Source organism: Fusarium poae, chromosome 2, assembly GCF_019609905.1.
Source record: "Fusarium poae strain DAOMC 252244 chromosome 2, whole genome shotgun sequence".
Classification (NCBI taxonomy): domain Eukaryota; kingdom Fungi; phylum Ascomycota; class Sordariomycetes; order Hypocreales; family Nectriaceae; genus Fusarium; species Fusarium poae.
The window spans coordinates 1185615-1212059 of NC_058400.1; the positions used below are offsets into that span (position 1 = coordinate 1185615).

The following is a 26445-nucleotide window of genomic DNA, read 5'->3' on the forward strand; positions in this document are numbered from 1 at the left end:
GATATTCAAAGGTCTTGATGAAGTAGGCACGTCAAGGCGAATTCAAATACAAACTTGATAATGTTTGGAAACTCCCAAGAGTTGGGGGTCCACGGCGAAGATATTGCATGGCCCCTAAAAAGCGACAAACATCCTTTGGACGTATTTTAAGTTCCTCCATGATTGACTATGCTACCTCATATTCCTGTTTGTTATGTCCTTTATCCAAAAACAAACTCTACAAAGTTTGTTCACTTTGAATGATAAAACCAGGGATGAGAAACATTTTCTTGACAGCGCTCAGCCTCAATAGCTATGTCGGATTGCATTCTTTGTTTGAGCAAGCCCTTTTACCTAAGTCAAGGCGGTAAGAACAATAGTGACAAATATTGAAGAGAAAGAAAACGCTTTGATAACACTTATCCTGGTGGGGCTATCATGTTCTATTGTTGTCATCGTTTGTTGAATACTGGTCGTTTGTATCTAGCGTTGGCACTGCCTAGTCACTGTCATCTATAAATCTCCAAGTTTTCCATCTTCTGTCCTTCGACCTCCCCGCCCAGCATTTCACATCAAGCATTGAGAATCACTGAATGACAGGACGCACAAAGCGTTAGTGAACCACAGCATCAACCGTCATCGAATCACATCACCATGCCTGACAAAAGCCTCAAGTGTATGTCCTCTTTGACCACCCAAAATACGGAGCTGACATTCTTATAGCCTTTGCGGACGCCCAAGTCCGGAAGATCCTTCGCCACACAGCCTACCGCTCAAACCGCAAAGTTCGACTCACCGTCCAGTGGCAAGCCTCAGCCGATGATGACGCCACCACCACTGCAACCTTTTACGAGGCCGAAGTCCAAGAGGTCGACGAAGATTTGGTTCTCAAGTACTGGAAAGATGCCGGCGGCCGCGATCAAGCTACCAACCTCGGCAAGGATCGCGTCCTCAAGATCTTGGACGAGATGAAGCGTCATTGGGTCTTCCAGTGGGTTGGCTACTCAGTGGAAGAGGGGAGTGCAGACCCAAAGTACGTCATGGTTCACAAGCCCGGTGCCGGCGAGGCTATTGTCAAGTGGCGGCGAGCTATGTCGCAGATACAGGTATGCTCGATGAAAGTTCTTCTGTTTGATGCTTATACTGACTTGGGTAGCTGGCCGCTGTAGAGGATTGGTCTATTGGGTTCGAACAAGACAGTGAATGGCCAGCCTGGTCCCGCGATTTGCCCGAGGTAGACTGGGACGACATTGACGAGGAAGAACTTGCAAACTACGACTTTTCTTATTGAAGACTTGGATTGAGGCCTCTCAAGCGAGATTCCTGTGTCATTTGGGCCGGTGTAGACGAGACTCTTAGGATACTTGTCTCCACAACCAAGACCTCAGTCGGACAATGGCAGTGACAATAGTTTCCCTCGGAGGAAATGGTGGTGCCAGCAGAAGAACGATCCTGGTCGTAAGATCCAACAGAAGTTAGGAATCATTCGATATTAGACATGTTCGGTCTCGCCTTTGTAGCGATCAGGTCTTTGGCTAAAAGGGATATTAGTGTGGTGCCACGGCATCCCATCTTGTTATACGTCTGTGATGTATTAACTGCAATAATTCACAAATTTCATCACACTCGTCCCCAATCATAGCAACACCCTATCTATAACCAGCACAAACATCCCGATAAACATTATTCTGCAGCCCTTCCACATCAGTAGGAATATATCCCAAGGATGTAGCATACGAATACGTCCATCTAGGATCATTTGTCTCGGTTTTCCACGTCCAATACACCCACCCAGACATACCAGGCTCCTCATACAACTGCTGCTGCGCAGTAAAGAACTTATTAAAAAACTCCTTATCCTTCCAGTCATAGTCCGACGTCATACTCCATTCTCCAGTAAACGTAAAGTCTTGGCCGTCTACAACTCGCGAGTCGGTGCAAGCACTGTGCATAAGCTTGTAAGGGTCCGCATTGCTGTGCTGGTCATCATTCAGAGCGAAGCCGATGTAGTTGTGGTCATCGAAAGCTGTGAGTGCATCGTTGGCTATGGATGATTGAGTACGAGCGTCGCCAGAATCCCATTTGCTCGACATGAACTGAACATGAAGTTTCTTGTCGTCGGAGACTTGGAGGCTAGCTTCCTTGTCTCGAACAGCCTTTAGGGCTGCGGGATAGTACTTCTCAATAAGACCCGGATCTTGACCTGGGGCAGGGTATCGGTTGCCTCCATCATGACGAGAAACAGGTTCGTTGAGAACCTCAATCATACCAACAGATGAATAATCAGGGTTCCTATGGATACGATCCGTCATCCAAGCAAGCCACTTCTCGGCGCGTCCAAAATTATAGTCATTGAAGAAGCCAGCTGGTTTGTTATTCTGGCCTGTGAATACATCTTCCTGCTGTCCACCAGGAGCGCCGTGAAGGTCTATGATGACATAGATACCAAGTTCAGCAGCTTTCTTTACGACAGCATCGAGATAAGGCAGCATTCGATCTCCATCAGCAAATGGCTCAGACTCTTTGTCCACGATGTCCGTGTAAGACCAGTATCCTATGGGAATTCGAATGGTGTTTAGGCCAACATCGTGAACAGACTGGACTGTAGCTGGGTCAATCCATGTCTTCCAGTGCTCTTCAAAACGTTTGTTTCCTGTTTCGCGATTGTCGCCTTTGTAGTGGTCATTCATACAGTCGAATTCAGACTCAGAGTCGCCGCAGTTGAGGGAGTTTTCCCAGGTATTTCTTTGGAGCCATGGTTCACAGACAAGCCAGCCTGATCTATCAGCGGATGTTATTCAAGCGGGCATTTAATACGAACCGCCAAAGTTGACACCGCGAATCTTTGTAATACCATCAGCCAGTTTTGGCTTGAAGCGTTTCCCGAGTTGTTCAAATCGGGCAGTTTGATTGAACGATGCTAGGTCACGCTCATGAGGAAGCCATGCTGTGGCAGATCCAAAGAGCAGAAAAGAGACCAATGGTGAATAATGCATTATCACGAATTTGTTGATTAGGCAACAACAATGACAATTTTCAACTCAAATGAATGCCGAACACTCTGTTTAAATAGTTATATAGCCATATCAAAGCGCGCCTTCTCCCCTCAATCTCCGAGCTTTGCACTTGTGCTGCGCCATGGGAGTAAGCAGCATATGTCTCTACCTGACACAAACGAGCTTCCTCTTTCGTCTATCGAGTGGTCATAATCGTCCGAAAGATCGGCATTTGATGCACACGAGGGTCTGCACGGACTCAGCTGAAAATCCTTCGTTTATAAAAAAGTGCCGCTATTGCCGACCCCATGAATTAAGGAATCGAAGGATTTATTGAAACATGTTCAATTTAATGTTGATGACTCCAGGTTAGACTAAGCTATCGCGAACCTCAAACTGCCACCTCGTATCGATAACCCCTGCATGATTACCTAATACCCGCTGCTCCACCTTAGTCATCCGATTTCCTTTCCACGCGACCCCTGACAACTTTATACACGTCTCCTCAAGAACCGACATCATCAATCGCAGTCGCAGACTCCCCCGCGCTCGTTCAAGTTCACGTTCCTTACCCAAACCGCCAAAATGACACGCGCTCAGCAGACCATCTCTCTCGCCCTCCTCGTCTCCTCCGTATGCTCTTCGACTCTCGTCTCTGCTTCTTTCGACTAACCACTGTGTATAGCTCTACCTTGCTCTCTTTCTCGAGCTCATCCCTCTTCCTCCCCTGATCCAGGAGCAGATCGTTCCTGTGGTACGTCCGACACTCAACAAACCATTTGACGAGTGTATTGTGGATTGAATTGATGTTCTGACATGTCCTGCAACAGCTTCCCTTCTGGGCTCTCGTGTCCTTTGGCGCATACCTCCTCTTCCGACTCGGCTTTGGCATCCTCACCTTCAACGACGTTCCCGACGCGCACAAGGAGCTCACAACGGAGATTGAGCAGGCCAAGGTTGAGCTCCGAAAGCTCGGCGTTACCGTCGACTAAACGACTACCGAACGAACTACGATGATCTAGATGGAGGGCAAAAAAGGGGGGTTGGATGGATGCATTTTTGGCTCTTGAGGCCTAATCAACTTTAATCTACGATAATCTGGTATCTCGGCAGTGCGACCTGCGCAAAAAACAATTCCTTCGACACCACGCGCCAATGCATTCGTAAACTTTGCCATCTATCCCGACCGACTCTATCATGATTGCTCTCCCGCGATGAGCGCTACAATTGTTTTTACAGCTGTTTCTGTGTTTTGGTGACCATGTACAAGTTCTTCAAACAGCTTGGGGATCTTGCCAAGCACTCCTCGTTCGTCTGTTTGGTGCCCTGTGATGTCTCATTAGCAGGGGTCATTTGTGGTAGTAGTAACTGTACTCACATTTGCCTGGGGCGCCGACCAGGACGGAGAGTTTCGTTTGCGCTTCTCCCGTCCAGTCAAATTCCACCTTCCAATTGAATCGTACATTGGCGCCCGATTCCTCTGCATCGTTGTACGGTATTGAAATGTCGTAGTGTTGCTGACCCATGTAGCGAATGAGGTCTACCTTCTTAACAGAGTCTACCTGCGTTGACTCGTCCATATCCTCGTCCCCATCATCATCTTTTCTCCGTCTCTTTCTTGTTCGCATTTGTGTAGTCATCTCCGATATACCATTCTTGGTGCCCAATGTTTGCTCCAATTGACACCAAAAGCCTGCTCTCTCAACAGCGACGCGGAGCCATTCGCCCATCGCCCATGTCACAATTCCCACATTGCGCTGCATAGAACGATTGCAGTCGCCTGTGCAGATCTTCTGGATAAATGGACCGAGCTCAGGCTTCGCAGCAGGCTCTAGGTCTGTGACGTTCAGATGAAGGACCGATAGTTCAAGGGGATTGACAGTCATTTCCACCTTTGCTGTGAAGAGTCCGGGGATTTCGCGTGATCGAAGAAGAACGGAGTGAAGCTGTCTGAGGGGCTGGCTGTTGGTTTCTGGCAAAATTGAGATCGTAGATGATGCTGTGAATGGTGTGAATAGTTGAAGATAAGGCAGTTCCTCGTCTGCTGTCATTGGAACAGGGTAATGCGACTTGACATAGGCCAGCTTGTCCTCCACAGGTGCTGAGGCGATGGCCTTTCCAAATGGGAGGAGAGCTGTAGGCTTCAATGCCGCTTGTAACAATTGTTGTGTCGATGTTTGACTTGGCTCTGTATCTGCATCCATGAGGTGACGTTGGATGAGGTCAACTATCTCATCTTGGTCCACAGGTGCAAGAACACGACCGAACTCTTGCATCGCGCGTATCCGCTCATTCTCTCTTCGCGCAACTCCAAGATCCTTCTGCAATGACTCGATTTCTTTCCGGATCCTCTCTCGTTCCTTCTTCTTTTCTGTGTCTGGGTCGAATGGGCGTGTCTGTCTTGAGCCACATACGGTCGTCGCTGCTGGCTTCCTCTCTTGAGAAGCTGTAATGACCTGGCCCTTTCTTGGCTTCTCAAAATGTCGCGATGGTGGTTGGGTAAGAGGTGAGACATCTTGTTGCGATGGGTCGCGGAACCTGACCGGGCTATTCTGGAAACTCTTGCGTGGTCCATTATCCAGAGGCGGTAACTGGGGAATAGGCTGTGATGCTGCGGGTGCTTTATTTCGAGAACTTTCCTGGGCTAGGCGGGGGATTCTAGATGGTGGCATGGAAGCTGGAGGAGGTGAAGGAGAGAACTCTGGCAAAGGCGGCGGTGGGCTTGGAGACCCTCGGCCTGATTCTGGAGCTTCTTCCACCGCGACATCTGATTCGGACGCCGGATCTGATTGGGGCTCCTGTTGGGCTTCTGGTTCTGGCATGGTTTGCTGTTCTGGGGCCTGAGCGGGTGAAGATAAAGCAGGTGAAGGCGACCTGACCTCAGAGGACGACCGAGGTGGAAGCTGAATGTTAAGCGATGAGAATGATCGGGCTGGCGATGGACTTGCGACAGGTGAGATAGACCTGGCCATGGATACTTCCTCTGGAGGGGATTCTTCCAATGGAGGAGATGCGTCGCTTTCCGATTCCAGCACAGATTCGTCTGCAGGTCGTTCGACCCGGGGTTCTGGCATAGAAGCTGGCAGCGCAGGAGGTGAGGAAGCCTGTACTGCTGGCGGTAACTCTGGCTCAGGCATCGAAGCTGGCGGCGCATCATTTCCCTGCGCCCCAACCGGCGGCGATCTTCTCAATCCTCCACGTCGGAAAGGGTCAACAGGTGGCGTATCAATATCCATCCGTACGCCAGCTGGCGGCGACCGTCTCAACCCCCCACCACGAAATGGATTAAAGTCTTCTTGCACTGGCGTCGCCTCACCCGGGCGCGTTGGCGTAGGAGCATCACTAACGATCCGACTTGTAGCCAAGCGCGCAGCGAGAGCTTCCGAAGGGCTATCAAAAGTGAATTGCGCTGATTGTCGAGCGCTCGGTAATTTCTGAGGTGACCTGGACATTCTTCTCTCAAATGCTTCTGGGTGGTGTCTTGACATGCTGGCTTTAGTTGGTGATGCATAAGATGGGCGTCTTTTTCGAGGTGACGCGCTGCCCTCTGTGCGCTGTCTTTTCGGCGCAGATTCCTCCATATCCGTAAATTGTTAATGAGTGTGATTTATTGAGGTCTCTTCATTTCTGGTATTTTTGAAAGCCGTTTTCAGTCATTTGTCGTTTAATTGATGTATGTCTTTGTCGCATTGGTACTTGTTTACTTGAACCCCGTCGCGTCTCAAAGTGGGCCTCACCGCTTGCCAAAACAGGAGGCTAATTCAGCACTACCGAACGGCAGAATAATTGAATGACTGGTGGACCCAACCTACCTTGGGTAGCAGAAGAAATGACCTCCTAAGTCTTTTTACCTGGGTTACAAAAATAAAAAGTCTACGACCTCTACTCTAAAGGGCATATAGTGGCCCACTAATTTCGGCTCTCAGTCTTACAGCGGCTAATTTTTCTGATACCTTGAGGAGGGTTAAGTTACGATAGACTCGTCCGTATAGAACCATTGAGTTGATTTTATATGTATACCTTGGGACTTATGCCTCAGAAACCTTCAAAAACTAGTCCGTATAGAACATGGCAAGGTAGGCAAGCATGGCTATCTGTCGTCGACTGGATGACTGTTTTAAGGCATAAAACTCGTTTGCATGTTGCTTTATGTAATACCTTGGTTTAGCAGGTAGATGGGAAGTGCATGGCTGGGAAGAAAATGATTTAATAGTTTCCTGTTCTAAATACTCGCTAGGACTTGAGCATTTTCTGCCTTTGTTTCCTTAAAGCGCTGATTTATGTCTTAGAAGCGGTTATTGACGGACTTAAACTCGTAGTTAAGCATCCCTCAGATTGGCATTGTGTTAACTGTTGGCCTTTAGACCCATGTACACTCTAAAAGAGAAGCGCGTGAGAGCAGGTCTTTGTTCCCGATAAGCCAGGAATTATCGTCTATTTCCCGGATTGACTCTCTGACTGGACGGTCGGTCATTGGGAAGGACTGAGCCTGACTGAGCTGTTGTGAAGAGTATGGCTGTCGAATTGTGGACGCAGTCACTGCAGTCGGGAGGCCGTCGAGACGGGAGCTGGCCGGTTCCGACATATTGAGAGTCGATGGTAAGAAAAGAGGCAGATGTAATGTCCCGATATCTTCGTTCGAAGGGTCGCTTGCAAGTGGTTATTGAATGTGATAAGCGGCGTCAGCGCCTCTGTCATAAAATGCTGATCAGGAGACCACGTCTTTCATCTCCAGATCTTGAACAAGCGCTCGAGAACCTTGTGGCGAGAGTAATACGAACCTTGTGTCACCTCCTGCCCAAGTGTTCAGGCAGCCATTCTGCCTGATACTTGCAGCTTCCAACAGCTCCTTACCTCAACTTCGAGGATATGTTGCTTGCAGTGCTTCACGCCAATTGCCGTTCAGGGGTCCAAGAATAATACAACCACTCACGGAGGCAACGAGCAAACTCAATCAAATCCGAAGACATATTACTTGCATTGCAATAGCAATCATTTGCATGAATCCGGTCTACAAAATGAAATGCCATTAGACATTGCATTCTCGGGGTTACTGACAAGATAGTACGCATGTCAGGTAGGTGGACCGGTTTTGCTCAGCCTCACAAACTCATCAGGTTCATGACAGCTCTCAGAGTCTCTCAAAAAGTGTTATATTCGCACAACTCTAATGACTATACCAAGAGGCTACATAACACAAACTTTCTGCTTAAACTCATCCGATGAACACAAAACTCAACGTTGCTGACTGTTAGATCCCATCTGGTGGTGTTGACGTTGTTGTTGGAACCAAATCGGTCGTGCTTGGAGTGTCATCCACAGGAACAACCTCCAATGCAACAGAATCCATGAACCCTTCGAACCCATTTCGGCAGAACAGGCTGACCCAGACATACAGATCACCTTGGTTGAATTGCTGCTCAGAGAAACTGAATTGGAGAGAAAAGCTCTGCCACTGGTTAGGTGTTTCTTCGTTGAGTTGGAATCCTTTTCTAGCCACGTATTTATTGGTATCGTAGATACCCTGCATGAATGCATTGGGACAGGCTAGAGTTAGGGGGGAAGCAGAAACGTCGGAACGAAACCATGCCGTAAGCTGATAAGTGACGCCGAACGAGACTTTGTTCTTGTCGAGTTTCTGGACCATGTACTGAGGGTCGACGTTCGGGCGCGGCCCAGTCAAGTATTTGAATCGCGCAGACCCCCTTCCGTCTTGAGATATTGTGTCGCTTATCGAAATCTCGGCTTGATCTCCAAAGGCGAGGTATTTCTCCCAGGGCTCTATTGTAGCAGGTAGAATGTCAAAGCCGCCATTGTCCAGAAGTGAAGTAGATTCGGGCTCGGGTACAATCGTGGTAGATGCTGAGGTTGAGTCGCTTGTGGTGGTTACAAGAACATCATCCGACTGTGTAGTCTCTTCGAATGCCGTGACAGCTGAGGTAGCTGAGGTTTCGATAAGCGTAGTCGTGATGCTTATCTGCGGTAGATCCGATGTGGTTGTGATTTGTGATGTTTCAGTAGACGTTGTTTGAGGCTTGCACGGGCCGGCCCTGGTTTGACTAACCAAGTAACCCAAGCCGGCGAGAATGACAAGCTTGATGGGACGAAGCATCTCGACATCCACGAAGACGCGATAATTTTGAAAGGAAAAGATTTAGACGTGTAATCGAACGACTTTGTCTTCCCCTTATAATGCATCTCCTTTGCTGTTGAAGTGAAATAGGGCTTAGTGCTTGCGACGCTACCACTGCTCATTGGCTCATCAACCAAGCTTCCAAATAGACTATTGACTTGGTCGACGCTAGTTCAGTCAATAGTGTCGTTTTGTGGAAATTAAATGGATATGAGTGAGTATTCAGTAGAAAGAGCCCTGTTTGGTGGCATGAAATTTGGTCCTGTCAAGTCTCGTCAAAGACTCCATTTTATATCTGATTTTAACAAATTCGTTAATCTACAACAATACAGTACTTTCGGGTCTATCAAAACCTGGTTTATTATTTCATGCATCTACTGCGGATGGTCAGTTATCTCACTCATACAGCATGATTTGCAGAACCTCCCAACAGAGTTGTACCCTGGCTACCGGGTAGCAGAAAAGTTAGCCTCCTGGGGCTAAGGATATAATAATAAACTATTGTATGATGGTTACTTGAGTATATTAAAGGTTAAAGAACTAGATATATAAGAGGAACTAGATATATTATAAAGACTATTAATAGATTAAATAAATAAGGATTTAAGATCTTAATATTCCCCCTTAAGCTAATAATAATCTATTTTTATTATCCCTATATAATATTTATTCTTTATAATATCTATTTATATATATTTTTATATAATATATAATACTATTTTAATAAAATTTAAAAAATACCTTTATAAATAAAAAATTAAGAAAAAGATAATATATTTATATATTTATTTAATTAATAATAATCTATTAGAATATAAAATAGTATATTTATATATAAGTTTTTCTTTATAAGCTATATTTAATATATATATATAAATCTAGCTTATATATATATAATAATATTATTTAATTTATAATTAATTAAATAATAAATATATTATAATATTTTAAAGTTATAGTATATTTAGTTTTTATTAATAAGTTTAAAAGCTAAATAGAATTTCTTAAAGGCTTATTAAGAAAGTCTTTTTATAAATCTATTAATAATTTAATTAATTATTAAGATATATTTTATTTATATATTATTATTAATAACTTATTTTTAAATATAATATTATTAAATAGTAATATATTTTATTTTATAGTAAAACTAAGGGTTCTTAGATATTATAATAATACTTTAATTATCTTTATATATAATTATAGTTTTAATATTATTATATTATTAAATATAATAAAGAAATTTATTTATAAGGGTATATAGCTATATTATTTCTTTTATAGCTTATATTTATTTAATATATTTAGCTTTAGTAAATAATAATATAATTATTAATTAATATTTTAAGCTTTAATTAATTACTTTATTTTTAATATTAAAGATATATTTAAATATTAAATATTATATTTTAATATTATTAGCTTAATTTAAGTCTATTTATTTTATAATATTAATAAAAAGGTCTTAAGTAATAGAGTTTAAAGTATATTATCTTTTTAAGATATCTTAAGATCTTTTTAATTATTATTATATAAGATAGTCCTAAGTTACTTATAAAGTAGCTATAAAGTAATATATTAAATATAATATTTAATCTAGTTTTAAGTATTATATATATAAATAATTTAATTACTTTAATATATTATATCTTATTATCTTAAGATATAATAAAATCCTTATTAAATAGTTTAAAATAAACCTTTAAATTAACTAAGATTTAAACTATTAAATAATTTTCTATCTTAAGGTCTATAAGGATTTTCTTAATATATTTTTCTTATAAAAAGAATAGTTTATATTTATATTATAATTAAATAATAAATATTCTAAGGTAATAATTATATAGTCTAAGGTCTATTATTTAAAATTATTTAAATAAAGCCTTTTTAATATTATTAATATTTAAACTTTAATAGTTTAATAATAAGTAAGTTATTAATATAAATAGCTATAATAGTATTATCTTAAATAAAGATTTCTATATCTATATATAGTAATATAAATCTAAGGAAAATAAAGAATTTAAATAGTATTTTATATTAAATATAAAGTAACTATTTTAATTTATATAATACTTTCTTAAGATAATATTTTCTATTTAATTTATTATTAAAGCTTTCTAGTTATTTAATTTAAATTTCTTTTTTAATATTATTATAAAGAAAAGTAATCTTAATATCTATTTATTTTACTTTAAGGTTAAGAGTAATAATAGTTATAAAGATAAGTTTATAACTTATAGGTTTTATAATTAATATAAAGGTCTTATAGTAATTAATATTATATTATTATTTAAAGCCTTAAATAATAAAATAGGCCTTATAATATAATATATTTCTATTTATATTATATTTCTATTTATAGACCTATTTCCTTTATAAAGGTTATATATTTACTAATAAATATATAAGGTATTATATTCTATTATTATTTAATAACTTTATTTTATTTCTTATTACTTCTATTTATTTATCTTAATATATACTTTATATTACTTATTTATATATTTTTAGTTTAATAATATTTACCTTTTAAGTAAATAGTAATAAATATATAAATATTATTTTAATAAGAAAGTTAGTTTTATTATCTTTAATATCTTAGCTAGTATTAAATATATAGTTTATATTATATATATTTTAATATAGTAGATAAAGTTCTAGTTAGTTTTAAATAATATTTTAAAGTATATAATAAATATTAATTAATTTAGTTTCTTATAGAAAAGTAATAGTAATTAAGTTATATATAAGAATATATATATCTTAATCTTATATATTATATTTAATTATATTTAAATTATTTATATTAGAATTATTTATATATAAATTATTTATATATATATTAAAAAGAACTATATATAGAATACTTATATATATTATACTTATATATATTATATTTATATATAATTATTAAGGTATATACTAAGGTAATAATAATAATATATTATTTAAAATAAATTATATTCTTAACTATATATTTATAGGTTAATAGATAGTATATAGATTTAAGTTTTTCCTTTTTTTATCTTATAATTCTATAAAGTTAATATTATTAATAATAAAGATATTATTATTATTATTTAAGAGGATATAGTTATAACTTCCTTGATAGCTAAAAAGATAATAATAAATACTTTTTTCCCTTAGTTTCTTTTATTAATTTAATAGGAAAAGTATATATCTATAAGAACCTAGGATATAAAAATATCTAAGGTTTAGCTTATTATTATTTTATACTTTATATAGTATTATCTTTATACTTAAGATTAAGCTAATATTATATAGATAATTAATTATCTTAAGGATATATAGCTATTATTTCTTATTTAATTTTAAGTTTTTTAATATTAAATTAAGTTTCTTTATAAAGATATAATTTTAAACCTTAATTAGTCTATTTTATTAATATTATTTTATTACTATATAGAGAATCTTAATTTTAAGGTTATTATAAAATAGTTAAAATAAATAGAATATATTCTTTTCTTTATAATTAAGATAAAAATATTAAATAACTTATATTTAAGTCTTAAGGTTATAAACTAGCTTATAAAAGTATATCTTAAGTTTTAATTTCTACTTAATTAAGAAAATCTATATTATATTTATATAGTTATAAATAAAAATAGCCTAATAATATTCTCTATTAATACTTATTAAGGAAAAAGGATTAATAATATTTATATATAGGCTTTTTAATAGTTATATTCTCTTTTTAATTAATTATATATATCTTATTTTATATATCTTTATTTTATAATATAATATATAGATATATTCTTCTTTAATAAAATAAATATTTAATAATATATATTTAAGGCATTTAATATTTAATTTACTAAGATAAGTAAGATATTTATATTATAATTAAAGATTAAAATTATTAATTTAAAAGCTAGCTAAAGTAATATCTATTTAGCTATTATCCTTATTAATAATATAAATACTATATTATTTAATTATAATAAAGATAATCTAATTATAATATATTATAATAGCTTTTTCTTCTTTTTAAATATTATAATAACTCTATCTTTATTAAAGGTAAAAATAAAGATAAAGTTAATATATATATTTAATATATAGAGATATTATTAAAATAATAAAGGTCTAGTATTCTTAAGTTTAAGTTTATATATACTTTATCTTTTTAATATAATTTATATATTTATAATTCTATTAATAAGATTACTATTATATATATTTAATAATATAAATTTATTATATTAATAGAATATATATAAAGAGGTATTATTATTAAAAATATAAATTTATTAAAGTACTTATATTATTTTAAATAGAGTTAATTAAGATTATAATAAAGTAATATTATCTTATAATTAAGTCTAGCTAAAGTATTTAATAATAAGTTTATTAATATTAAGGTTATATAGTTTAATATAGGCTAAATAAAGATATATAATTATAGTTAATTTATTTTAATTAGTATTCTTATTATCTTATTTTTATTAAAATTAGATTTTCTTTATTCTATAGAAATTAAAATTATTTAGTTTTTTCTTAAGCTTTAAATAAAAGAAGAAATATTATCTATTTAAGTAATCTAGTATTTTATAGTATATATAATAGTAATTATTTTATAAGTATATATATCTAGGTTAATAAATAAAAAACTATTTAGCTATAAAGGCAGTTAAGTTTAATTTAAATTATTATTATATTAAGTATTCCTCTTATTAAGCTTTTAATATAGCTATTTTAAAGGTAATAGTAATAGATTTTATATTATCTTAGTTTTATTATAAAATAAAATAATATTATTAAAAGAAGTTTTTATAGAAACCTTAATAATTAAGATTAAGTTTATTAAAGAACTTTTAAATAAAAAAAAGATTATTAATATAATATATCTTATATAATAATTAAAATTATTTTTAAAGTTTATAGATTTATTTAAAATAATTAATAATATTAATATAGTTATTAAATATAAGTTATTAAAGTTTTATATTAAGTTCTTAAAAGACTATATTACTTTATAGTATATAGTTTTATTTAAGAGTTTTAAATAAATTAAATATATTATTTTCTATTTTAAGAATAAAAAAATATAGAATAAAGCTAAGTCTATTCTTAATACTATTATAAATTCTATTTTATTTATATTTCTATTTTTATATATAAGATATATTAATTATATTAATTATACTTTTATTTTCTTCTTTAATTAATTTCTTAATTAGTTTAAGACTATTCTTTATAGTTATAAAGAGGTATTTATAGCTTATTATTTTAATTTAATTTATTATTTTAAGTTTTTATATTATTTATTAATTTAGTATTTTTAACTTAAGAATTAATAGAATTCCTATTAATTTAATAGTTTTTAAGTTTAATATATTAATATAGTTTAATAGCTAAATATTAGTCTAATTTAAGAATATTTTTAAATTTAAAATAAATAGTAAGAAATTTAACTTTTAATAAGTTATTTAATATAAAAATAAGATATTTTATTTTATAAAGGGGATTTATATAGTAAAAGAGTTATCTTTTAAAAAAGGTAATATATCTTCTTATTATATATTTATATATTCCTATATTAATATAAATATCTTACTTAATATATTAAATATATTATTTTCTTTTAATTAATTAAGTATATTTTTTTATAAATTATTATTTATTAAGTTAATTTAAAATATATTTTCTAATATATCTTTTTATAAAGTATTATTAAATATATTAATTCTAGTTTTTAATCTTTAGATATTTATTAAGCTTATAATTAAAAGTATATCTTTATTTATTATATATTTAAATATAATTATAAATAATATATATAGTAATAATAATTAATAAATATTACTTAATATTAATAATATATTAAAAGTATTATATTTATAAGCTTTCTTAATAACTTAAATTAAAGTAAAAAATTACTTTTTATTAAAATATTTAAAGATAATAATATAATAGACTAAGTATCTTAAGTAAAGGTAATAATTATATCTTATTATTATAAAAATATATTCTTTTTATAATAATTAATTAAATTATTATCTTTATTAAGTAAAAATATTATCCTTTTAGCTATTATATAAGCTTTTTAATAGATTATTAATAAATAATCTTATAAATATATTAATATAGTAAAATAAAATATATTAAATTTTAATTAAAATAATTTAAAGTATAATAAAGATAAGAAGAAGATAATATATATATAAGACTTTTATTTATAGAATCTAGGCTTATAACCTATTATATAATAGTTACTTAAGTATATTAAAGGTTAAAGAATTAAATATATAAGAGGAACTAGATATATTATAAAGACCATTAATAGATTAGATAAATGAGGATCCGAGATCTTAACATAAACAGCCTAAGAGCTATAGTCTAAAGAGCATAAGCTGACCTACTAATTTCGCTCCTTATGCTTCCAGCGGCCAATTCTTCTGACACCCTGAGGCCTGGTCAGAGAGAGGCCCTGTCATTATAATTGGTCTCGATTGCTTGAAGCATGGAATTTCCTTCTTCCATGAGATCCTTGTCAACTCCGTTGTGTACATACAGGTCCCATATGCGGGGTTTTTGCTGACTGCGCCTGGCCAAGTACAATAGTCCAATACATAGCTGAATCGACTATCCTTCTGGTAACTTTTATTTTGTTTGTACCAAGTGATACTTAAATAGGCCGAGACAGGATGCCAACCACACAAAGAAGCCATGTCGGCCAACCAATCATCCTCGACCCCAAAGCTTACAATGTTGTCTGGATCGCTCCACTCAGGATTGAAGCTAAGGCTGCTATGTACTTGCTCGACGAACAGCACCACGGCCGGTTTCCTGTCAGCCATGGCGATGACTATGTGTTTCAAGCGGGCGCCATGGGCGGTCATAAGATCGTTATCGTGACTCTACCGGCAGGCCAGGAGTACGGCACAGCCTCTGCGGCTGCTCTCGCAGGTCAGGTGAAAAAGTTCTTCCCCAACCTCTGGTTCGGCCTCCTCGTCGGCATGGCAGCAGGGCTTCCCAACCTTTCATGTGTTCCAGCGCGCGATATTCGACTAGGTGACGTGCTTATAGCCCTTCCTGTTGGCGAGAGTCCTGGAATAATCCCGTATGAGCTCGGAAAAGAGACGGAAGACGGATTCCAACTGCTCCGACGTGGTTATAGCCTCGCCATGACTGAAACAATCGTTAGATCGGCCATTGGTAGCATCAAACTCGAGGCGCCCAACGACGCCGAACTATTCTTGCCATATTACGAGAAGATACGCAATTGCGAACATGGAACCGGCACATTCGAAGATCCAGGACAAGACAGCGACGTTTTGTTCCAAATGAACGACTATGGAGAAGAGGAAATCGTCCAGCGTCGTCGACGATCAAAGTCAGATTATCAACGCGTTCGAGCGTGGTATGGCTCAATTGGATCAGGAGATAAGCTGATGAGAAACGCGGAAAAGCGAAATGCTTGGAGGGACAAATATGGTATCATTGGTTTGGAAATGGAAGCGGCGGGAATTATGAACCGAATTCCAGTCGGCGTCATCCGAGGGGTATGCAATTACGGCGATCGACACAAGAACAAAGAATGGCAGCCGTTTGCGGCAGCGATGGCGGCTTCGTATGCTAGAGCGTTGCTTGATGAGATACCCCCAAGTGAAGACATAACTAGTGAGTTATCATAAAAAGGAGCTCAAGGGATGAATAGCATCACTAATGGCGTGCTAGAGGAGACTCACAAACCATGTTACTATATTCCTTTTGCAAAAAATACGCGCTTCACTGGTCGGGCAACCATTCTCAATGCACTAGAAGACAAGTTCTTCGGCCTACATCAAAGTCATAAAGTGGCACTGACAGGGCTTGGTGGGGTTGGCAAGACTCAAATCGCTCTCAGCTTTGCCTATGAAATGAAGGAAAAGCGACCGGAATATTCGATTTTCTGGGTGCCGGTCTTGAGTTATGAGGCTGCAGAACACGCATATGCTGATATCGCAAAGAAGCTCCGGCTGCGAGAGAGCAGCGAGGACAAGGATGCAAAGGACCTTGTCTATCAGTACCTCAGCTCGGAAGAAGCTGGCAAATGGCTCTTGATTGTTGATAATGTCGATGACCAGGAGCTTATTACTGGATCTCACAAGAGGTCAGGTCTGGAACATTACTTGCCTTACAGCGAGAATGGTATTATCTTGATGACGACAAGGTCTGGGCATGTTGCTGGGGATTTTGCACAATCCGATATTATCGATATTAAGCAGATGGATATGGAAGAAGCGAAGATACTGTTGGAAAAGTCTATGATCCAAAAGCAGCTGCTTCAAGATGAACTAGCGGTTGTTGAGCTGCTCACCCATCTTACCTTTCTCCCGCTAGCTATTACGCAGGCTGCCTCTTACCTTAATCAGACCAAAGCCCCCGTACGGACATATTTAGGTCTCCTAGCAAACGCTGAGGACAGCGGTATGAAAGTTCTTAATAGGGAGTTCAGAGATAATACCCGATACAGGGACTCTCGGAACGCTGTGGGAACAACATGGATTGCGTCTTTCCTCCAGATTCAAAAGTCGAACAAACTTGCCGCTGATTTGTTGTCATTCATGTCATGCATAGAGCCAAAGGCCATTCAGCAGTCGGTGTTACCGGATGTGGAGCATGATGAGTTGGAATGGGCTATTGGCACGCTTTGCAGCTACTCATTTCTAATTCGAAGAAGAGAAAACAATGTATTCGACATGCACAGTCTTGTACACACGGTAGCACGAGATTGGTTTGAGAAGCAGGGCTGGGAGAGAAAAGTGTCAAACGACGTGAAACGCCCTTCACAACAGCAAAGGTCCCCACAGAAGGCGATGTATGAATCGGGAACGCTAAAAAGGAGGATTTACCACACGTGAGGAGGTTGGTAAGTTGGACACATGGAGAGAGTATGAGTGGAAATATATCAGTTTCGGGAAAATACTGGGCTCTTCTTTTACACGAATAGATTGTTCAAATATGCGATCAAGTGTTGAGAAAGACTACTGATGGAGACTGAGCTAACAAATCATGATCGATTAACATCAAAACATGCACTTTCATACGCATACTTTGAAGAAAGACGAGCTGAGGGGGTGATTGACATGCTTGATCATGTAGTGGAAGTTCGGAAGCAGATACCTATGCTAGACAGTTATGAATGAATTGACTACAGGACTACTCCGAAGGGTTGAAAGTGGACAGTGGTCTGTGCCGATAATGATGTCTGGGGCATCGGCTCCTTGGTGACAAACGTGATTCCATTTCTCAGCTTGCATGCCATGAATGTAGGAGTACTTGGAATCTACTGTTCCTTTTCCCTTGCTTTCTATGGCTACATTAACACCATGTCTATAGACACGGTGGAAATCAAACGCCCCTGAGCAAGGAAAGCATTATGGTTTATGTGGATAAAACAGAACGACCGGGCGCATATATCAAATACCGTCGAGTACTACACTATGCACATGACTGGCTCATTGATGCAAGTTGGTGCATTCACGTAGGAGAAGAACGAAACCTGTTCGCATTTCCTACGTCGATATAACAGAATAAAGAAGAGTATTCTATAAAGACTGCTGTAGGAACTATTGGACTTGGGCTGGAAAGAATGGTTGAGAAAAAATGATATGGCATCGGCGAGGTTCTTGTGGATGTGGATAGAGCAATATTCGAGTCGCCAGAAACCCTCGTCTTGATTGCTTTGTGGCTTGGATTAGAAAGGATATTCCCGGATGAAAGCGCTAGTGCATTTGAGAATGGGTTTGTGCAATCGAGAAGATAAATTTATGTGGTCCTTGGATAAGAAAAACGACAGCAGTCAAGACTTCTCTCATGAAGTCGAATTAATTTCATCGTCGGCGACTTCCGATGTTTTGGTGGATCCTTCAGTGTGGGGACTGCCAGGCTTACCTTCCTGCCATGGAAAAAAAATTGCCTGAAGATCCATCTTCATCCCCGCGGTTGCCTCGGCCCTATTTTATTTTTTCTTCCGTCTCTTTTTTTTTCTCTTGGGCATTAATAGTCATCTTGTCCCCGTCGCACTTTATATACTCTCTTTCTTTGCCTCTCTCCTCTTTCGCGACTCTCGATATATTCCCAGAAACTTCAAATTCTTCAATACCGTCAAAATGGTTGAGAAAATCTACGTCACCTATAACGATGTAAGTTTAAAGATTGACTCCCACTACCCCGCCACCCCGCCTTGATGATGAGGGACGTGATGCGCATCATAAAAAAAAGTGTCCGACTCGATGCGACAATTACCAGATACGAAGAAGCAGGTATTGTTTGTTGCTCGACACTCTTTTTCGTGCAATCACTACCTCTATTTCCCAGTTATGACACAAAACACACCCAAAGCTCCCGCTGACATGCCTCCAGGTGCACAAGATGTGCCAAAAGTCTGCTGAGAAGCTTCTCCTCGACTTCCAGCCCCAGCTTTTGATCGCTATCGGTGGTGGTGGTTACGTCCCTGCTCGAATCCTCCGATCTTTCCTCAAGAAGGGTGGCGCTCCCAACATTCCCATCCAGGCCATCGGTCTCTCCCTCTACGAGTCTCTCGGCAACGATGAAGTCGAGGCCCCCGGTACCAAGGTCACCCGAACACAGTGGCTCGACATGAGCGCCCTCGGCGAGATGCAGAACCTTGTCGGAAAGAAGATTCTCATCGTCGACGAGGTTGACGACACCCGCACAACTCTTGAGTACGCCGTCAAGGAGCTTGAGAAGGACGTTGAGATTGCTCGCCAGAAGATGGGTGGTACTGCCCCCAAGACTGAGTTTAGCATCTTTGTCCTCCACGTATGTAACACAAACACCAAGTACAAACGGTTGCTAACAGCTTGTAGAATAAGGACAAGCCCAAGAAGGGAAAGCTCCCCGAAGAGATGCTCACCACCCGTTACTACGCTGCCGAGACCGTCGGTGATGCCTGGATCAACTACCCCTGGGAGGCCATCGATATCGACGAGCACGACAGGAACGCTAGCCTGCAGACTAAGAGCAACTAAATGTTTTATGAGAATTTGGAGTTGGGAAAATGGCGCACAGATTTAATGCGAGATATCATATAAACATACATGACGAATGAGAATACCCGGGCTGTGAGCTCGAAAGATCAGTTTCTTGAAATGGGCATACCATACTACAATGACCACACCGCATACCATATCAATGAACCCGCACAAGCGCTTAGACAACAACATTTCATCAATTCACCTGCCTTCATAATGCATCCCTTCCCAACTTGTTTATGTACCCAAATCCCCCTTGTATTTGTTGAGGCCGAATATGACTTATCGAAGCCAGAATTCGGAGGAAGAGTTGACGCCTTCTCTCCCCCTCAGATAGGTCACTGTAGCATATTTGCATCATGGAAAGACGTTTCATGACTGCAGCCGGGGAAAAACTAGGGTTGTTGTTCAGCTTCCAACATGCAGTCACGTAGGCATGCTTGAAATAATTCCATGTATGCCAAGCCGTTTCTGCCATCGGGCTGTCCTTCTGCACGAACCCATATCTTCCGGGCGGTCTCGGCCACGTGGGGTTCTTTGCGATCGCGAGTGCCAACGTGAGTTCAATGTTTTCCGAGCCCTTGAAGGTCTTGCATTGACCAAAGTTGGTCATCCACATCATCACGTTTGGTCTTCTGCGATCGAGGCCAAGCTGGAACTTGATACCAGCTCCGTCGTATCCGCACGTGCAGTGAACAATTGCAAGCGAGACGCCCATTGATACAGCTCTCATATACATATCGTGACGCATTTCTTTGAGAATCTGGTCGAAATAGACGGGTCGGCACAGCTCTGTACTCTTTGCTGAACCTGGGGGCGAGAGTTCGCCAAAGTGTACATACAGTCTTGTTTTCTCGTACAAGTCTGGGTTGTTGAGCATGGACTCTCTGATGCTTGGGTCGCAGAAAATATTGACGAGAGCGCGTATATGTTCTGGTCGTAGAGGCTTGATAGGTATCACCGGATAGCCAAAAACCGGGCTTCCTGTCAACGTTGGGGTGTTGGGTTTGACATTTTGCGTTCGCACACATAGCAGCTTTTTCGGCCTCTTTCTCAATTCCGCATACCGGCGTAATCTTCTCAACTCGTCCGGGGTACAAGGCCTTGTCGCATATTTCCAGCTATTATTCAAGCCGTTGCTGATTATTTTGTGGGCTTTATATGCAGCCTGGAGCTCTTCGTATCTCTTGGCGATGACGAATTCATCTGGTCCTCGACGGAGGTATTTGAACCTGATGTTTTCTTCGTCTTCTAGGCTGTTGAAAGACGTCGTTTGTGCCATTTTGTTGGTGTTACTTGGTGTAGAGCGTGTCCAAGGATGGTAAATGTTGCTTTGTAGATCAGATATCTTGAAAGAAATTGACTAGATGTTGGAAAAGGCAAGTCTTGATTGACTGGGGCATGGCCTCTTTTTGTCATCTTGATGACAAAATCTGAGATTGACTTTGTATTGAGATGGTGAGTTTCTTGTTCAACTTTACTTTCATCTGGCATAGCAACTAACTCTAAGAACACCTTTCATCGCCGAGAGGAAGGGTTCGGGAGGTGGCAATGAAGGCACCAAACATTGCCTATTCCTATACACTTCAATGGGAATTCCATCTTTAACTCGTTTATCCCATATCTGAATGGCGACAACTCTAATGACCGATTGGAAGTCCTCGTCTTCTAATGTCTCCGTCCTGCCCCGAAGCTGGAATATTCTTCTCCAACCTCCCGTCGCAAAGCCCAATGAAGCACACAGGCTTGAAGCTAACATCCCATATTGGAAGGTATTGGTTAAGCGGCGTATTTAAGCGCCTTGCCGCGCAGGCTCTCGGCTCCTTGTTTGCCGCTCACGACGACATGGACGTCAATCGCTCGTTTGCAGTCATGTACACGGACTAGGTTTATGCCGAACAACCTTCTGTGGAAACTCTTTCGATGTTCGGAGTGCGGCCTACAGCATCCTGGATGCTTGTGTCCATTCTTGACGTATCTCCGAAGCTCCAAGTCTCCTGAGGCCCATCGTCGCCTCCTTTAGCACCGAGAGGCGCGGTCAAGGCACGTTTACTCAGCCAATCCAGCGACGACGACGGACAAGACGCCACCATGGTGATCTGATCAAGCAACTGGGGCGCGTCTATGGCGCTTGATAGTGAGGAGTCAAGACCATCGGAAGATGGCATCCAGAGAAGCACCGAGCCTCCGAGAATGGACGAAAGGTGGCACTAATGGCGGCGCCAAACCGTTCATCAAACCGATTTGCATCCAATAATGGACAAGCTGTGAAACGAAGTACGACGTGCGTCTTCGTGAATCCCCATTGTTTGAGTACCTAGGTACGTAGTCCTAGGCCAGTCGAATGTCACCGGGATCACGCATCCCTTCAGGAGCGGCTCGCCGGGCCGAAAAGGAAACTTCAAGATGCCAGTCAGCACCGGCTGCGAGGCCAGACGTCCCGCATTCATGTTTGTAGTTTCGAGACGTCAAAATTGAGGACACGGTTGTCTGGAATAAACTGTCGTGGCGCTCAACGGCCCCAGGTACACCGGTTAGATGACCTCAACGACGCTTATGTCCATTGTCTTCAAGCCAAGGACACGAAATATCGGTGATATAGGCAACGTCCGACCAGCCAGGATATAAATCGTTATTTCACGGAGAAGGCGGCTTCAGAAACCATGCTAACCCAATACCACCAAATAAGGGATCTTGATAAACGCATCATCGGCATGTCCTTTTCTCACCAAGTTTTGGTCTTGGAACCTCGACTTCTCAACCAATTCACCGTGGACACTGATGAGCGGCTCTTGAGTAGACACACTTTCATCTTAATCTTGATGTCCATTGTGTACTTGCAGCGCGGCCTATTAACCATGAGGGGCTTGAACACATGGTGCCTCTAGAAACCTGTCGCATTGCCACGAACACCTCTCTAAGCGTCCCTTCCCAATCAACCGACTTCCTCGGCGTGATCCCAAGACAGATCTTCCAGTATCTGCCTATCATCAAGATCGTCATTGCGTCGTGTTAGATCCTCAAGTGATGGTGGACGCAATCTGTCTAGGCGGGAAACGTAGGGTTTGAGGTTATTGATATGTATCTTGCGGACCTTGGGCGGGCTAACCAGATTTTTCGTCATATACCTTACCTAGTCAACATCTGCACTCTGTTGAACAATCGTAGATAGATCCCCCAGGTCTTGTGGAACTTATACTGGTAGAAGAAGAGCGCCTCAAAAAGAAAACACACAAGAGACGTGTCGCTGCCTCGCATCCGTTACAGCCGTGCCCATTAATGAAAGCGTGTGGGATATTGTGTTTTGTGAGGACACTCGACAGGGCGATTCGGGCTTCCCATACCGATGTCGAGAGTTGACACGACCTCGATGATGATATTCCAAAGTCATCTCGAAAAGGGTTTTGGGATCTTGGTCGGTAGCATGCGTACGGTAGTAGAGTCGGAGCGGATGGTGGTACCAGGACACAAGAGTGTGCCATTCCTTGGGCAAATGAGCCTCGTCGAGGTCTGTTATGCCCAGCAGATCGGGACACCCATTGCTGGCCAGTTCTGGCGGATAGACTTATGCAGGTCTTGCAGTTGTCTATTATGGTCAGTCAGTGGCCCGGCAGTAGAGAGCGACAAGAATCCGTACAAACCGAGTGCAGTAAATGGATGGAGGTAAACGCCCTCATAATCGAGGTCAGAGATCACCTCGCATTATTATGCCAACGCGCCCGCACCCCCGCCCCATCTGCAGCCAAAAACGACGCATGATCAATGAACGTGCCGCCTAAACACACTCTGCGTGTTTAGTTGATATGGTTTGATCAGTTGCTGTTCTGTTGTTTTTTATTGCCTGAAGCAACATGTGGTTCAGGGCCTCATCTGGCCTTCATAATTGACCACCTTTGATCAAACATGTGCTCCCTTCTCTCATGACTGTCCTCTGGCTTTCCGTGCATAATCCAGTAATCGTCGAACTAGGAACCACCATTACTGATTTTACAACTTGTACTTATGCAGCATGAGCTTGGGTAACATGTCAAAAGATCCAGTTGGTCGGTAGTATTTAGACAGGGCTTACAGATGGCTACCATCAAAGGATGAGTACATATTTGAGCAGTCAGACTGGGTTGTTGTAGGGGAGGTTAATTAGATGTATTTTTAAAGATCAAACTCAGATATTTCCAATCTTTGTATGGAAGAACTTGGAGGTATCAGATCTGTCATTTTCTTGTAATATCGCCATTTTGAAGAGGCATCAACTGACAAGACGTCAAGACAACGGTATTTCGCAATGGATGTTCGTCTAATTCACATTGCAGTATTCTGCATCTCAATCGCGAAAACCCACGTGCGTTACGAATTGTCTGACTGTTAATCTATCATCTATTCATTCGTCCCCAAGAAATGCACGGGGTATATATAAACTTCTAACAATGCAACCCACCCATGTACCTTACCTCTATCCAAAAGTCCTGTTTCGCTCAGCTCTCCTTAGAACCCTCGCTCTCATGTCTTTTCTTGAGTTGTTTCTCCGTCTTCATAAACTCTCTAATCCCCACAGGTAAACCGGCATACAACTCGTCATCCCAAAAGTCCTTTGCAATCTTGGCTTCTCCAACTGAAGGCGCAGCAGCAGCCCAATTAGCCTCTGAGCCTCCACCGTCCGAATCCACAGATCCTTCCACTTTGCGCAGCGCAGCTTGGGCCTCTGCGTTCTTGAGCTGCCACTCTTCCAATTCATCACGGTATTGATCATACACGCAATTGACGCAGCCGCTCATACAACAGTTATCCGGCTCGGTTGGTTTGAGAGGTACGAGTACGCCGGCGATGTATGTAGCTTTTGCTTTTCGCGCCGCTAATCTTTCGTCTTTTTCCGCTTGTCCGAGAACGCGCGATCCGAAAACTAAGCGAGCTTTCTCTTCTGGTGTTTGTGTAGCTTGTTTCGTGGGGAATTTATCTTGGACGCTGGAGTCTGCTGACTTGGGTGGTACTTCTGGTTTATCGGCGGGTTGTGTGGAGGGGCTTTGGAGGATAGTTTCGTAGTATGGTCCTAGAGGATGACGCTGTGGCCATTGTTCTGGTGTTGATCTTGGGGCGGCGCTGACGATGGTCCGTGATGAGAGTAAGCGTCGTAACCTCGGTAGTAATCTTGTCGGTAGTGGGAGTGACATTATGTGAGGTTAGGCGCTTGCGATTATGGGAGAGGCAGTGTCTGTAGGGGTTTGCGCAGGTAAGATACAAAGAGAGCGACTATTTAAAAATTGAGGAAGTTGTGTTGGTAATGCAAAGCGCCGGAGCCGAGAAAGTTGGTGTTGAGGGTTCGGAAGTCCGACGTCATCAGTGGACCTGAACAAGGGACAGTCGATCCACCCGCAGACAAAAAAGTGCAGTGCAGCCAGAGGCCATTCTGATAGCTCGACGTTGGAGCTACTCATCACTTAATCGGCTAACCAACTCAGACTGTTATACCAAGCTTGGCTTGTTATATTGCGTTTTAATTCTCAGGGCAAATTGATTTGCGAATTAAGGGACATGTAGCAAAAGCTGAGCGTCGGACATGGTGTCGCCTTTGTTACTCTACCTGGTGGATTAGTTGAAGGATAAAGATGAAGGAGTAGGGGGAAGTAACATCTGCTTTATGTACACCAAAATAACAGGTACCAAATTGTTTTATTGCATGCGTGGCCACATTTTGTTTATTGTGATGCGACCCAACACCTCTTGAGCAAAAGAAACTCTGTCGCCATTTCTGTCCCCTCAGATTTCAGGCCTACAACATTCATTACTCGTTCCAAACCATCGCAAGTTCATTCAGTCAGCCGAAGCAGGCAACAGCAGACTTGGATCCATTTTATTTGCCTCAATAAAATGACATTTACCATCAGGAGATGATACTCCTATTCTATCTCGGATATAAACTCGTTCACACCTTGTTATTACCGTGTCTGCCTCGCTCACCACTTCTCGTCTCAACAAATGATGGACCAAAGAATCAGATGAAACAAACATAGATCAGTTACATATCTGATCATCCTTCACGCGTCGTTACCAAACAATCGGAACTAATTCTCTTTCCCCGCTTCAAGGCAGAGTCTTGGGCAGATTGGCTGAAGTTCCGTTTCCATGCGGCGCAATCACCCACACAAAGAATCAGCCTTAAAAGAGCCTTGAACCAAAATGGAGCATTTAGCGACTTTAGCTCTGCTTACTCTTATGGGGATTTGCCATTCGTGGCGCACAGCCTAGTATGACAGTGATCCATCGTGACATGGATGGTTAGCCTCTACTTCAGTCAGTCGGTCTGACTATTGTCAGACAACAACAAATGGATCCA

General features: G+C 39.9%; 9 protein-coding genes across 9 annotated transcripts; 4 read left to right on the forward strand and 5 right to left on the reverse strand.

The window, feature by feature from the left end:
- Positions 1-633: 633 nt before the first annotated feature.
- Positions 634-1270, forward strand: FPOAC1_004320 (uncharacterized protein; the record flags this gene model as incomplete). Its single annotated transcript, XM_044848872.1, has 3 exons — positions 634-655; positions 703-1085; positions 1136-1270. 3 exons carry the CDS (start codon positions 634-636, stop codon positions 1268-1270), a joined length of 540 nt encoding a protein of 179 aa, XP_044707582.1.
- A 358-nt stretch (positions 1271-1628) lies between these two features.
- Positions 1629-2975, reverse strand: FPOAC1_004321 (uncharacterized protein; the record flags this gene model as incomplete). Its single annotated transcript, XM_044848873.1, has 2 exons — positions 1629-2755; positions 2801-2975. The coding sequence occupies 2 exons, from the start codon at positions 2973-2975 to the stop codon at positions 1629-1631; spliced, it is 1302 nt and encodes a 433-aa protein (XP_044707583.1).
- A 585-nt stretch (positions 2976-3560) lies between these two features.
- Positions 3561-3967, forward strand: FPOAC1_004322 (uncharacterized protein; the record flags this gene model as incomplete). The annotated part of the gene is made up of 3 exons (XM_044848874.1): positions 3561-3608; positions 3661-3729; positions 3806-3967. The coding sequence occupies 3 exons, from the start codon at positions 3561-3563 to the stop codon at positions 3965-3967; spliced, it is 279 nt and encodes a 92-aa protein (XP_044707584.1).
- A 203-nt stretch (positions 3968-4170) lies between these two features.
- FPOAC1_004323 (uncharacterized protein) lies at positions 4171-6556 on the reverse strand (the record flags this gene model as incomplete). Its single annotated transcript, XM_044848875.1, has 2 exons — positions 4171-4301; positions 4354-6556. The coding sequence occupies 2 exons, from the start codon at positions 6554-6556 to the stop codon at positions 4171-4173; spliced, it is 2334 nt and encodes a 777-aa protein (XP_044707585.1).
- A 1670-nt stretch (positions 6557-8226) lies between these two features.
- FPOAC1_004324 (uncharacterized protein) lies at positions 8227-9087 on the reverse strand (the record flags this gene model as incomplete). Its single annotated transcript, XM_044848876.1, has 1 exon — positions 8227-9087. One exon carries the CDS (start codon positions 9085-9087, stop codon positions 8227-8229), a length of 861 nt encoding a protein of 286 aa, XP_044707586.1.
- Positions 9088-15782: 6695 nt separating this feature from the next.
- Positions 15783-17981, forward strand: FPOAC1_004325 (uncharacterized protein; the record flags this gene model as incomplete). Its single annotated transcript, XM_044848877.1, has 2 exons — positions 15783-16758; positions 16900-17981. 2 exons carry the CDS (start codon positions 15783-15785, stop codon positions 17979-17981), a joined length of 2058 nt encoding a protein of 685 aa, XP_044707587.1.
- A 1251-nt stretch (positions 17982-19232) lies between these two features.
- Positions 19233-20114, forward strand: FPOAC1_004326 (uncharacterized protein; the record flags this gene model as incomplete). The annotated part of the gene is made up of 3 exons (XM_044848878.1): positions 19233-19265; positions 19486-19905; positions 19953-20114. 3 exons carry the CDS (start codon positions 19233-19235, stop codon positions 20112-20114), a joined length of 615 nt encoding a protein of 204 aa, XP_044707588.1.
- Positions 20115-20328: 214 nt separating this feature from the next.
- FPOAC1_004327 (uncharacterized protein) lies at positions 20329-21399 on the reverse strand (the record flags this gene model as incomplete). The annotated part of the gene is made up of 1 exon (XM_044848879.1): positions 20329-21399. One exon carries the CDS (start codon positions 21397-21399, stop codon positions 20329-20331), a length of 1071 nt encoding a protein of 356 aa, XP_044707589.1.
- A 3190-nt stretch (positions 21400-24589) lies between these two features.
- On the reverse strand, positions 24590-25282 carry FPOAC1_004328 (uncharacterized protein; the record flags this gene model as incomplete). The annotated part of the gene is made up of 1 exon (XM_044848880.1): positions 24590-25282. One exon carries the CDS (start codon positions 25280-25282, stop codon positions 24590-24592), a length of 693 nt encoding a protein of 230 aa, XP_044707590.1.
- Positions 25283-26445: the final 1163 nt, after the last annotated feature.